Source organism: Apus apus, chromosome 3 (assembly GCF_020740795.1).
Source record: "Apus apus isolate bApuApu2 chromosome 3, bApuApu2.pri.cur, whole genome shotgun sequence".
Taxonomy (NCBI): Eukaryota; Metazoa; Chordata; class Aves; order Apodiformes; family Apodidae; genus Apus; species Apus apus.
This window is the reverse complement of record NC_067284.1, coordinates 83030716-83044017: the sequence shown is the minus strand read 5'-3', so window position 1 is coordinate 83044017 and position 13302 is coordinate 83030716. Positions and strand designations below refer to the sequence as shown.

Sequence of the window (13302 nt, the reverse complement as noted above, 5' to 3'; positions counted from 1 at the left end):
TCAAGCCCGTAAGACATGCGAGTTAATCCCTCTTGTATCCCGCCCCCTTACCTTATTTTCCTTTCTATTGCTGTGAAAAGAGTACTTAGCATCACCTTCAAAACGATTCACCTAGGCCTTTTGGGAACAGAGTCTGGAGACTATCTTCAATTGAAATCAAACTGACTTTCACATGGAATTATTTATACAAAGTCTTCTTATGCTAACTATAAACAAAAAAGGTAAGACTTTCAACATTACTGATTACTGTTTTTTTAATCTTCTCTCCAATTGTTTTCTTTGAACCAATTTAAACTAGCAACTGCCTGACGAGTTAAATTGAATTTCCTTCAATTTTATATGCCTCTGCATTTAAGCAAGAAGCACTATAGAAAAACTGATTAATTTGTGTAATAATTGCTCTTTGGACTTTGAGAATTACAGCAGCAACATCAACACATATGCTGATATGTAATCAAAGATATATTATGACGTACCATGGAGTAGTTTATAAATAATACAACAAGAATGCAATGAGAAATCATTTGGAAGACTGATAATCAAGTTTTTGCCTCACATTGTTGCTCACATTTGTCTCTGAGATATTAATAAATTTTCCCCCTCCTCCACATAGAACAAAATATTTACCTTTAAAAATAAAGAACCCTCAGAGACAGCTCATTGGGTGTGCTTTTGTCACACAACAGAAGAGTGTGCTGTGTAAGTAAATATTATCTCAAAGTAAACACCACATACAAAGCTACTGACTGTATCTCACTTCTGCTTTATGATTTATTACGAATGTGGAGGCCCATTTGCTGCCTCCTCTACATGGATTACCCCACAATCAAGGCCAGACTTAGCATTCACCACACCCAACCTGCCACTAGCCATCCTTACTTCTCAAATTCAAAAAATCAAAAGTGGACAAGAATGCTACAGTTAGCAAATATATCATGACCAACTCTACATCAGCATATATGTCTTAAATTATACTAAAAAAATAGTATTTTGAGAAAATGTTTCCATTCTGAACTTGACCTTCCATTCTGACACCTTCTCTGGTGCTTTTTGGTAACCCCCCAAAGCAGCATCCTGAAGACCAAGTGAGAACACACAAAGTAATCTTCTATTGATCTTATTATAAATGCTATTGCAAACATGGTCCCAATTCTGTATATAGTGTGATAGTTTTTCTTAAATAATCTGACCAATCTATTTGGTGTCTGATACTCTTGGTACCACTGTCACTAGCATGAGATATATACCTGCAAAATACTTGACTACTTCACTACTACCACCTGCAAGTAGCTCTTTTAAGCAGCTCTTTCCTACTCACCTCTCTCATCAGAATAACGGTATCTACAGTAAGGACAGACATCCCAGGCCTACAAAAAGGCAGGAAAGGAATGAACCTGAATCATTCCTCTACTTCATCACTACAATATTGATTATTAATGTTCTGAGCAAGGTAGGAGAACAGTGCTCAAAACAATCAAGGTTCCTGCTTACCCATCTACATTCCAGTCTGATCATAGAATCATAGAATTGTAGGGGTTGGAAGGGACCTCGAAAGAGCATCTAGTCCAACCCCCCCTGCCAGAGCAGGGGCACCTAGAGTACATCACATAGGAACGCATCCAGGTGGGTTTTGAATGTCTCCAGTGAAGGAGACTCCACAACCTCCCTGGGCAGCCTGTTCCAATGCTCTGTCACTCTCACAGTAAAAAAATTTTTTCTGATATTCACCTTAAACCTCCTATGCTCCAATTTGTATCCATTACTCCTTGTCCTATCACTGGTCATCACTGAAAAAAGCTTAGCTCCATCTTCTTGACACTCACCCTTTACGTATTTGTAAACATTGATGAGGTCACCCCTCAGTCTCCTTTTCTCCAAACTAAAGAGACCCAGCTCTCTCAGCCTTTCCTCATAAGGGAGATGTTCCACTCCCTTAATCATCTTTGTGGCTCTGCGTTGGACTTTTTCCAGCAGTTCCCTGTCCTTCCTGAACTGAGGGGCCCAGAACTGGACACAATACTTCAGATGCGGCCTCACCAATGCAGAATAGAGGGGGAGGAGAACCTCTCTTGATCTACTAACCACACCCTTTCTAATGCACCCCAGGAGAATGATGGCAATACCTGTTATTTTTCATGTATATCCACAGAATTCAAAACCATGGTGATATTGTTAAACCCAGAGAGAACACTGCCAGGATAACAATACTAATAGACGGTTTCTGTTTTTCAATAACATCCCACTAAACTTGCTTTGCTTTCTCTACCCTCCAAAGACAGTAAGATAAACATTATTTTTAAATGGATCTCCAAAATTGAAGAGTTGTGGCCAGAGATTCCAAAGGTCAAAAAAAACCTGCCAATTTTGATTACTCTAGTAATAAAAATTGTTTATAGCATTTGTTTCACCAGTGTTCTTTTGTAAGTTGCTAGTGTTGGAGAAACAGCACATACAATATGTTAATATTTGCCTATAAATTAAAACAACCTAGATTAGAATTATCTATTAGAACTTCCATTAGTTTTCTTTTTTAAAACCACTGGCACAGAAATGTGTGATGCTGTGATTGTTATGTCAAAGCAAGCAGAAAGTCTATGAGGTGAAAAGAGAAACAGATGAAATATTTTATCCTTTAAGATCACTTCCTATCATGCCTTTTTTAAGAATCCTTCAAGGGGTCAGGTAGATAGGCTGATTTATTTCAAACAAAAAACACACAAAGTTTTGCCTTTATAGGACATCAAACGATATGTGGAATTCAAATCTCAACATGGTATCTCTTTCCACTTGAGATAATCTTATTTCACTGAAGACTGAACTTTCAAATTCAGAGGAACATCAAAAGGGACACCAAACAAATCTTTCTGGCATTGATGATGCTGAAGGAGGAGCATAGCAATATCCCCTGGGAAGAAGTTCTGCTCAGTTTTTTTTCTACTCAATTCTATGGATAGCCTGGCCAACAACCCAACAAATGCAACACAAAACCAGAAAAATATTCTTGATTTTTCTAGCCATTTCATATACAGAACTGTTCCATCTTTTAAAGATACTAATGACTTTTAACAGGAATTAAAACCTGACAGAGCAGTCCTCTTGAAGAAGTTCACAGTTTTACTGATGAAGAAGTTTCATATTGCCTCTGTTTTATGCTAGCTAAAAACTTAATTTATTCTGGAAGTAAAAAAAAAAATTATTTTCTTCTAATTCCCAGGAAATACAGTTACCCCAGAAAGCACTTAAATAGTAAGATTCATTGTGAGTAATTTATGCATTTTGCAGAAGCATGACACATAGTTCAACACAATGCTAATTTTGCACAATTCCAGTCTGGGTTGTTGAGGGAACTCTGAAGATTTCTATCATCCTTAAACAGCATGGCTCCTTGGTAAGCATCAAGTGCTGACTAACTTGTTATTTCTACTGAAAAAATGACCTTACAATTTGTACCAATACAAAACAGTCTAAATATGGAAAACTACTGTTACTTTTCACTGCACCAGTATTTCAACATAACATACACCTTACCCAGGGGATAATTTTTTTGTGCTGTATTTTTTTGGCACAATCAGCTCTTTGAAAGATCCACCAAATAAATGTCAGACATAGCTGTCTTCTTTGTCTCATCTTCTACTACACAAAAACAAAGCTGGATCTACTCTGACAGAATGGATTTAATTTCTACCACAGGACTGGTTGAATCTCTGCTTACACATATGCAAAATTTATGACAGCAGATTCAAATTGTGGCAACAACCTGTCAAACTCAGCAATGTGGCAGTCAGCAAGGACAAATATTGAAATTCAACAGTAACCAGAATGAAGAAACCCAAATACTGAAATGAGTGACACATCTGCTGCCAGTTACATTGCAGATATAGAACAGTACAAATAATTGTCCCAAGTCTATAAACACGGCTTGCCTGAATTCTCCACCATGAGTTGACTTTCCTATGACAGGAGTTTTACCATTGAAATACCAAATGCTCTGCCTTCAATTTTTGAGCCAGGTGCAGCAGACCTGCAGAGCCCAAGGGGCCAGACAGCATCCTTGAGTATATGTGGGAAGGAGAGCATACTCCAGCACACCAAATGGGGGAAAACTGACAAACAGATTGATGGCACAGCTGTCACTTCGAAGCAACACTGAATGAATAAGCTCTGAAGACTGAGTTCAGAGACACATGTACATAAGGCTGGGGGAAAGTATCGTCCTATACAACAAGGAGGCAACAGAAGTACGGACACTAACTGCTAAAGGCAGTATGAACTTTGCTACCAGGCAATTATACTCTGCAGAAGCACCACCACCTGAGATTGATAACACAGAAACATGCAGAGCTCAAGCAGAATATGTGGCTAATAATACGCCCAAGTAACTGTCAGAGTTTGAATGAAGAGCAGCTAAATAAATATTTAGAAGATAGAAAAAACTAGTCATGGAAAAATAGTGGATTTCTACAGACTGCAAGTGAAGGACAGGACAGTCTCTGTTTAGCTTACAGTTCTGTAGTGCCAAGTACAATAACCACTATGCACAATAGAATATGATATTGCAAAAGAAATAATAAGGTAGAATTATTACCTGGGAACACTTTTCAAGGAGATGTCCCAGAGAGACTTTTAAAAATAAAAAGGGGAAGAGAACAGCATTAAAAAGATAGATGTTCATTTTTCTACAAAGGCACTTGAATCTTTTTTTTTTTTTAATTGAGGATTCTTCCCCAAAAACTATTTAGAAGACCATGTCATCCCTAGAAAATAGAGGAGGGGAAAAGTTTAACAGTAATACACCACTTAATTTCAAAAGACATTTAACCAGTTACTTGATCAGTTTTAAATAATTCCTGAGACAAGACAGGGAAATCCTTTATTAAATACACTTGGAGCAAAGTACTAAATGCAAACTAGCTTTGGGAAGACCAGATGATTACCCGTGTCTCTACAGACTACAGCTCCCTAATGGCTGCTTCTCTCCTACAAGCTGTTCCTTCTTTCCAGGAAAGGGGAACTATGAAACCCCACTTGCACTTTCTTCAAGACATCCCCATTCATGAAGAGGAAACCAGAGAGAGCTACTTCCTCTCCCCTTTCATCACTCCCATAGGAGAAATCCTAGAGTTCTCCACACACACACTTGCCATAGCTCCTCACAAACAGCAGCTCTGGAGCCCATCCAGCACAGTTAGCTGTAGTAGTTCGGCACTGCCTTTTCTAGCAGCTGCTTCTAATCAGCTGCACAGCCACAGCTGGGAAATAGTCAGGCTGCACCATGTTACCACGGGGGAAAGGGAAGCCCCATAATAATCCAAAAGCCACCTACTTTCTATTGATACTTACTGTTCAATGCAGTGCTTACTGGCCTGAATTTCTCAAAACAATGCTTCAGGCTTTTATTTTGTAAACAGCTCCCCAAGACCTCACATCAGCACAAAAAAAAAGTAGGCAGTAGGACAAGAACCCCTCAGCCAGGCATGTAAGATTTCCCCAAAGAAAGCTAAAATCATTCAAAGAGAAGAAGGTGCCCCCAACTGATTTCGACACCCACTCTGAGATATGCCATATCTTCCCTTTGTTTCACGGTGATCAGATCAAAGGGCCATCAAAAAGAAAGGAGAAGGTTAAGAGACTTTTTTTTTAGTTTTCAATGTTTGTATCTGGTATTGAAATCAAGTGCAACAATGTCATCGGGATTATTGTCAGAAGAAACATGACCTGCTGAGAAGGAACTGCAGCTCTTTGTAAGGCTTTTTTGGTCACACAATATAAAATAAATTAAGATATTAACTTCTCTGATCCATTGACTAGTTTTGACCATGAAGACAAAAGCAGGAAACTGCATCATTTATTGCATTAAATAATTTTAGAAACCTTTTAGTGCTACATAAAATAACATAGCTCCTCTATCTGCGGTAGAACCTTTGAACTCATCTTTGTATCTACTGGAAAACAAGCACCGCTACATCCTTGGAAATGCATCTAATACCCCAAAGCGTAAGAAATAGAGGAGGTAAAGATAGTCCCTACTGCTCATCTCAGCAAACTCTGAGACTTAGTTTGAGACTACAGCTCTCAGTAGAGTTGCTCTTACCTCAGTGTTCAGCTCAGAAGAAACTAACTTTTTACCAAATCACACTTCAGATATACTACTGCTTTAAATCAAAACAGGCCATATTTTTTGGAATCTCTCTCTAGACCAGCATCATACTTGAATGGACTTACTCTCACTGACTAACCTGCCAAATGTTTTCTCAGCCACAGTCTTTTTCCTGAAATACTAATTTTCTACAGACTAATTTTTATCCAGTATTTATTTTCCCTGAAGGCCTAGCATTTTACCTAGTCCACTGACATAAAATCAGCATAACCACTGCAAGCAGGACCATGCAAATTTAAAGCATTGTGCAAAACTATAACAAGGTGGAAAAAAATTCCTTTACAAGTCAGATAACATTCTTTGCATAGCCACATTTTTAGCATGTGTGAATAAGGGTATAGATTTATCAAGGAGTGCTAAGTAAACACATTAACAGAAAACCATTAAGGGAATAGTGGTGACCTTAAAATAGTATTTTTTTTTCTGTTAAGAGTTCTGATGTTGGGGTTTTTTAATCTGATTTTTGCAAATATTCATTCCAGTATTAAACCTGAAATGAACACTTAATCATAACCTTACCCATACTACCCTTTTGCCAATAATATCTAAAGTTCAACACACTACAAATATTTGGAAGTCATCAATCATACTTGCAAAAGCCAACTGATTTTATCAACTCCATAATATCTAACATAAGCGTTAGTCTCTTCTATCAAATTTCATGTGCTACAAGAAGTAGATTGTACTTATCACCTTATAAAAATTTACTGTCAGTTTATAAATATATTAAGCAAGAGTACTTCTCATGTAAAGAAACATTCTGGGCTCAAAACCCAAGAAAATTAAAAGGGAACTCAAATTACAGGACATCAGCCTCCCCTTTCAGAAGTCTGAAGACCACACATACAATAGCTATTGTCCAAGATCTTCCTTCCTACATAGCTCAACTACTCAGCTTTCCTTCCACTTTTATACATACAGACCTATGTCACAGCACACACACAATAAGATTATTTATTTTAAAAAAAAAAGTCATGATAAAATTTTAACTCCTAAATCAACAACAAAATCTCGAAGTATAGCTAATCATTAACAATTAGGCAACTCCAGAAGAGACTTGCATGAGAAGTGCTTCATGCTAAGATCTCAGTGGAATGAGCTAAAAAACAGCATGAGAAAGGTTCCTCTGACTGCCTTCCTCCTACGAAGCCTCTTACAGTGCTTTCTTCCATATTTTTTCAGATATAAGCTTGTTTAGCCTTCTAGGCCACCTGAATCTCAGTAAGGCTCTAACTGCTTCAACCTAACACTTGTTCTCTCTTCCCTTTCCTGCTGCCAACCAGCATTTCTCCCTTACATACTTCGAAGCACTGCAACCAGCATCATCTAATTCATTGTCAACTCCTTCACTAGCCTCTTTACTCTCGTTTAACTTCTCAAATGTAATCCATTAGTTCCTCAAATATTAATCCATACTAAACCCCTCAGATCTAACTTTTAATTATATGTTCATCTTCGTTCATCAATGATAGTCTCGGTTTATGCCTCCTCAAAACTAACCACAGTGAGGATAGTAAACCCGTGAAAGACAAGTACAAGGGCCACTTCGATGACCACTCCTGACTGACCAGGAACCAGCTTGTCACTCTTTCCCTCACCCTCCAGTAGTACCTCGGTTTTCAGACGGTAAAAACTTCCATTAGTATAACATTTGCATAACAAGGCCTTGCATAACATTGTCCTTGCACTGCTCCTATTGCTATGTAAATCTTGAGTAAGGACAAGGTATGTAGGTAGTTTCTGGAATATATGTCCCAGTGCTACTGAAGAAGTGACTATTACAGAAGATGAAGATGGGAGAAGTTAACATTTGAGAACAGCTTCATCATCCCTTTTCATGAGTATGCAACAGAAGCATATAAAGATATGACCCCAGTTTACAAAATATCTGATGGTACCATCTTCCAGAGAGTGTGTAAACCAAATGTATAGTAGGCAATGGGAAAAAAAACAGATTGTATGCATGTTTGTGTATATATATGTATTCCTACACAGGTAATATTTTAGGCACTGTTATGGCTGACTCCACACTTTTCTTCATACTGTTTGGATCTTCATGTGCATTGGAATTAATCAGCTTCAGTCCCAGCAGTTCTATTAGTTCTTATTTCCTAACATTTTCTAAAAGTGGCTCCTGGTGGCTTGTAGAAATAAACCCAGCATTTTACAGGAACAACAGACTTATAACTTTAATAAGACTGCCCTCCTTCCTGCATTAAAGTCTACAGTATATGACAAATCAGGTTAAGTAAGCTGGTATCAAATCTGAAGCCAAACAAGTTTTTCAGCCAAACCTTAATTCTCTGAAGACCTTCAAGCTTATTTTCCAGTTGTTAAATTATTGATAAGGAAAATCAATTCTTCTTTTGGCTCAGGCAATGTCATACAGTCACAGTATACACAATGATAGCTAAGGTAGCTTTTCCATTTTAATACCTTCACAATCCTTTCAAATTAAATTACCTATCTTTTCTGCTTTAGAATCCAGACAAACAGTCACTATGGACAGCTTCACAACTTCTATTAACTTCAGATGAGAATAAAAGATTTGTCTGAACACAGACTGTCAGAAACAGACAAAAAACATGTGAGGGACCTGCAAACTCCTAGATTTATTTATTAAACGAGTATTATTTAACCACTATAATTAAATGTAGACACTTGAGCAAATAAACTGCAAAGCATTCTGTTCTGATGACAGTTTTCTCAAAGGATGTGAAATAATACAGTATCTCCCACCCAAAGAAGCAACAGAAGAACCACAAACAATCCTGGGAGAAACAGGCAGATGGCAAGAAAAGTTCTTTGTGAACAATAACTTCCAGAAACAAAAAATCAGGAGTACCTACATAAATACTTTTGCTTAGACATTTTATTCCATGGAGTATCAAGCTTTTCAGCCTCAGTGATTTTATTTTCTATCTCCTAGCATTTCCAGAGGATATCTTGAGCACAACGGGTAAGGCGATGTAAGCTTTTGTAAAAGTATCCCAACCATTACAGTGCAAGATACATAAAATAAGGAAGAAGATAAAATGAAGTTACCAATCTTTCCTGGTTGTAAAGTAAAAGTAGAACAGCAGTAGAGAGCCAGCAGTTATTTGCAAAGGAATAAAAATCCTCCTCATACCCTATCCCAGAAATACCCTAACCATCAGTTTTAGGACCTAATGATGTCATATGGTGAGTTTATGGAGAAGTCTCACGAGCTTTCCTACTGAAGATGTCCAGTTAAGTATATAATATGTAAACATCTGGTGACCTACACAAAGGAAAAATTGATTCTCCAGATTAATAACTATGCTTCTTTCTCTTATTGGACACTTCAGACTACATGCTATTGTATCATTATGCAAAGTAGAAAAGTCTAACAGCTGTGTGCACACATCCAGAAGTACCTTTTGTCCCATGAATAGCCTACCAGTTAAGATAACTCCAAGACTTCTGTACCCAATCCAAAAAAATTTGCTCCCAGTTCTCTGATGAGTATCCCCTGAACCGACAAAAAAAACCCAGCTTCTTTTCTGTAAGTAATGTGAGCCAGCAGTGCTGTAGCTCCCCAAATGTTCCCAAATTAAACCATTCAGCAAAAAGAATGCAGTTGCAATTAACTACTGAACAAGCAAATGCACAATTTTTAATGAATTAAGTGTCTCTAAAAAACCCTACTCAGTTCTAATACAAACCCCGTCATACTGGTAAGTAATAAACACCTGTTTTTTCAGTCACCCACAATTCAAAAGTGAGATACAATCTATAGCCAATACCTAGACAGGGAAACTATTTGAAAAACACTCAAAAAACCTCAACATACAGTGAATAGATTTATTTATTGTAAACCACTCTTTCCAAGCACCGATTTTCATGGCAGTTTCCGCTGCAAGTGAATGAGAAATTTACCGTGGAAGGAAGCTTACCCAAGTGCTTTAGAGAGAGCTCACACGTCTGGGCAAAACACAGCCATTTGCAGAAGGTAAATAACAGATGTTATTTTTCCTTCTTCTGCTGCTGACTGAGCTGCTACTGCCTGCATAGCCTCTCTGCCCCTCAAGCCGTACAGAACTCGCGCTGCTCCCTACCCAAGAGAGGCTGCAGCAGCAGCAGCGCGGGCGGCGAGGCCCCGCCGCGCTTCCTACGCGCCCCGACGCAGCTGCCCATCCTCTGGCCAACCTCCCGGCCAGCGCCGCGGGGCCGCGCTCACCGCAGCAGGGCACCGCGCGCTCTCGGCAGCAACGGACACGGCAGCAACACCCCGACGCACGCGCCCCGCACCACCCCCCCCCCCGCCAAGTCCCGCAGGGGCGCTGCCCCGCCCACCCCGCCGGCACCGGCACGGCACCGGCACGGCACCGGCACGGCACGGCGCAGCCCCTGCCGCCACCGCCCCCCCGCCGGCACCGGCACGGCGCAGCCCCTGCCGCCGCCCGCCCCGCCCCGCCGCACGCCCTCAGGAGCCGGGGGCGCCCCCGGGCCGCTCAACCCGCCCCACCCCGGGCAAGGGCTTCAACCGCCACAACACGCACGCGCCGCCGCCCAACGGCCCGCCGCGACGGCCGCGCGCGCGCGTGCGCAGCGCCGCCCGTGTGCGTCGTTCCCCCCTCCCGCCTCCCCCCGGCCCCGCGCAGGCGGAAGCCGCGGCCGAGCTGGGCCGCCCGGCGCGACCCGCCGCGGCCCGCGCCTCTCCCGGTGCCGCTGGAGAGCGGTGCGGGATGGCGGGGGGGCGGCCGGGGCTGGGCGCGGTGCTGGGCGCGGCGCTGCTGGCGAGGCTGGGCCTGGCGCTGTACGGCCTGCAGCAGGACGCGGCCATGCGGGTGCGCTACACCGATGTCGACTACCGGGTCTTCACCGACGCGGCGCGGCTGGTGACCGAGGGGCGGTCGCCCTACCGGCGGGCCACCTACCGCTACACGCCGCTCCTGGCTTGGCTCCTGACGCCCAACGTCTACCTGGCCGAGGTTTTCGGAAAGCTGCTCTTCGTGGCGGGGGACCTGGCGACCGGTGTCGTCGCCTACCGAGCGCTGCGGCTTCGAGGGGCCGCCGCTGGCCAGGCCTGCGGGTGCTGCGCCGCCGCCTGGCTCCTCAACCCGCTGCCCATGGCCGTCTCCAGCCGGGGCAACGCCGAGGCCCTGGTCGCGCTGCTCGTGCTCGCCACCCTGTACTTCGTGGAGGCGGGCAGCGTGGGGAAGGCCGCAGCCTGCTACGGGCTGGCCGTGCACATGAAAATATACCCGCTGACCTACGCACTGCCCATAGCTCTGCACCTGCCGAGCAGACGGAGTGGTGGGGAAGGGGCACTGGGTAGGGGGCATGGCAAAAAAGCAGAGTTCACGTTTGTAGGGTACCTCTGGCAGCTTTTCGTAAAGATGCTGAACCGTGATGTGCTGCTTTTTGGAGCAGTTGCTGGATCTGTCCTGACTGCTCTGACCGTTGCATTTTATCACCTCTATGGCTGGGAGTTTTTGGAGCATGCCTACCTCTACCACCTGACCAGGAGAGATATCCGTCATAACTTCTCCCCCTATTTCTACATGTTGTACTTAACTGCAGAGAGCAAATGGAGTTTTGCCCTTGGGCTCGCAGCTTTCCTGCCCCAGCTGCTTTTGCTGCTGGTTGTGTCTATAGCGTTTTACAGAGACCTTGCCTTCAGTTGTTTCCTACACACTGCTATTTTTGTGAGTTTTAACAAAGTATGCACATCCCAGTACTTTGTCTGGTATCTCTGCCTTTTGCCCCTGATAATGCCGAGTATTAAGATGTCCTGGCGTCGTGGTGTCCTGCTTCTCTTCTTGTGGTTTGTTGGACAAGGCCTGTGGCTCGCCCCTGCCTACTTCCTGGAGTTCAAAGGATACAACACTTTTGTACTTATATGGTTGGCAGGTTTGCTTTTTCTGTGTATTAATAGCCTCATAATTGTTCAGATTATTTCACATTATCAAAAAGAAGCACAAGTTGGAAAAACACTGAAGCAACAGTAAGAAATGGGCCAAAATCCAGAAGCAGAATTACTGTATTTAGCAAGGCTTTTTATACCACCAGTCTGATGTATGTGAATGGTCGTTTGTCAGGGCTGTGAGGTCACTGATGGGCCTTAATTACCCTGAGCAGCCTCAGTCATCCCCTGAGCAGTGTCTGCAGGTTCTGACAGTGCCAGTCACTTATGTGAACCTTGAAACTGTTGAGAGCCTTGTCTTCTGATGGAACTCCCTGAAAGGATCTCGGACCAGTACCCTTGTCACGTTTAGGGCTCTGGTGGACCAGGACTCAGCTCTGCCTTCCGACTCCTGACAGGGTGTGACCACACCCTCATCAGTGAGGGTCTGGCCTGTGACAGGGTCACCCTCAGCTCCCACTTGTGCCCTGGTGTGGAGCAACCCCAGTCTTACTTCCTGACACCCTTTTCTCATTGTTCCTTTACTTTGTCCCTGACTTGTTGATGACTGCGGTCTCTGCCTAGAAAAATACAGGAAAAGTATAAAGGAATGCTGGAGTTTGGCAGTCTTGTACACTCCAGTAAGTGGGTGGGGTGCTCTGCAAAGGTTAAGCTAATGAATAAATGTAAGGCAATCATTTAAGATGTACTCTGGGATTTATTTTTTCTTTTCACAGTAACATTGTAGCTACACAGTGTTTGTGGGCTGTACCTTGTCTTCCATCAAGAAGGAAAAAAGTGGTTATTTCATGCAAGTCATTAACTCCTAGAACCTTTTTATTTATTTTAGAATTCAGATTTGCCCACTTGGCTGAGATACTTATTTTTGCCTTTTCAGTGCTTTTTGAATTTTTGCACAGATTTATTTCTCTTGGAAATAGATAAATAAATTCCTTTCTGCCATGGAAGAAGATTTTTCCAAATTCCTGTCTTGGATCACAGAGACCTACAAAGCAAAAAATGTTCCTTTCTGCCATGATCTAAAAAAGACCACTGCTTTAAACTTCAGTTAATTGGTAATTATTGGGGACTTTTTAACAGTAGCAAATGCTACTGAGTCAGAGTACAGCTAGAATGGCACCTGTGTCCCAAAAGCACTAGAGTTTATACCAAAAAGAAATTGGAAATGTAGTTTCTCAGTAGTTCTGCTATTAAATGAAAAAGGAAGTGAAAGGAGTTGAGGAAGTGGAGCAGTTGCCAGAAGAAAAGGAAAGTT

General features: G+C 42.2%; 2 protein-coding genes across 3 annotated transcripts in view; one reads left to right on the top strand and one right to left on the bottom strand.

The window, feature by feature from the left end:
- The window catches only part of RGS7 (regulator of G protein signaling 7), a 264913-nt gene extending 254507 nt beyond the window's left edge, over positions 1 to 10406 (bottom strand). For both annotated transcript variants that reach the window (XM_051615774.1, XM_051615776.1), the window contains exon 1: positions 10075 to 10406. The gene's annotated coding sequence lies outside the window, so the exon portion shown is untranslated. The remainder of the gene's footprint in view (positions 1 to 10074) is intronic.
- Positions 10407 to 10761: 355 nt separating this feature from the next.
- Positions 10762 to 12729, top strand: PIGM (phosphatidylinositol glycan anchor biosynthesis class M). The gene has a single exon (XM_051615782.1). It carries the CDS (start codon positions 10867 to 10869, stop codon positions 12130 to 12132), a length of 1266 nt encoding a protein of 421 aa, XP_051471742.1. The 5' UTR covers positions 10762 to 10866; the 3' UTR covers positions 12133 to 12729.
- The last annotated feature ends 573 nt before the right edge of the window (positions 12730 to 13302 follow it).

Excerpts from the sequence above, each read along its gene's own strand:
- PIGM (XM_051615782.1), top strand. The coding sequence starts at position 10,867 with ATGGCGGGGGGGCGGCCGGGGCTGGGCGCGGTGCTGGGCGCGGCGCTG.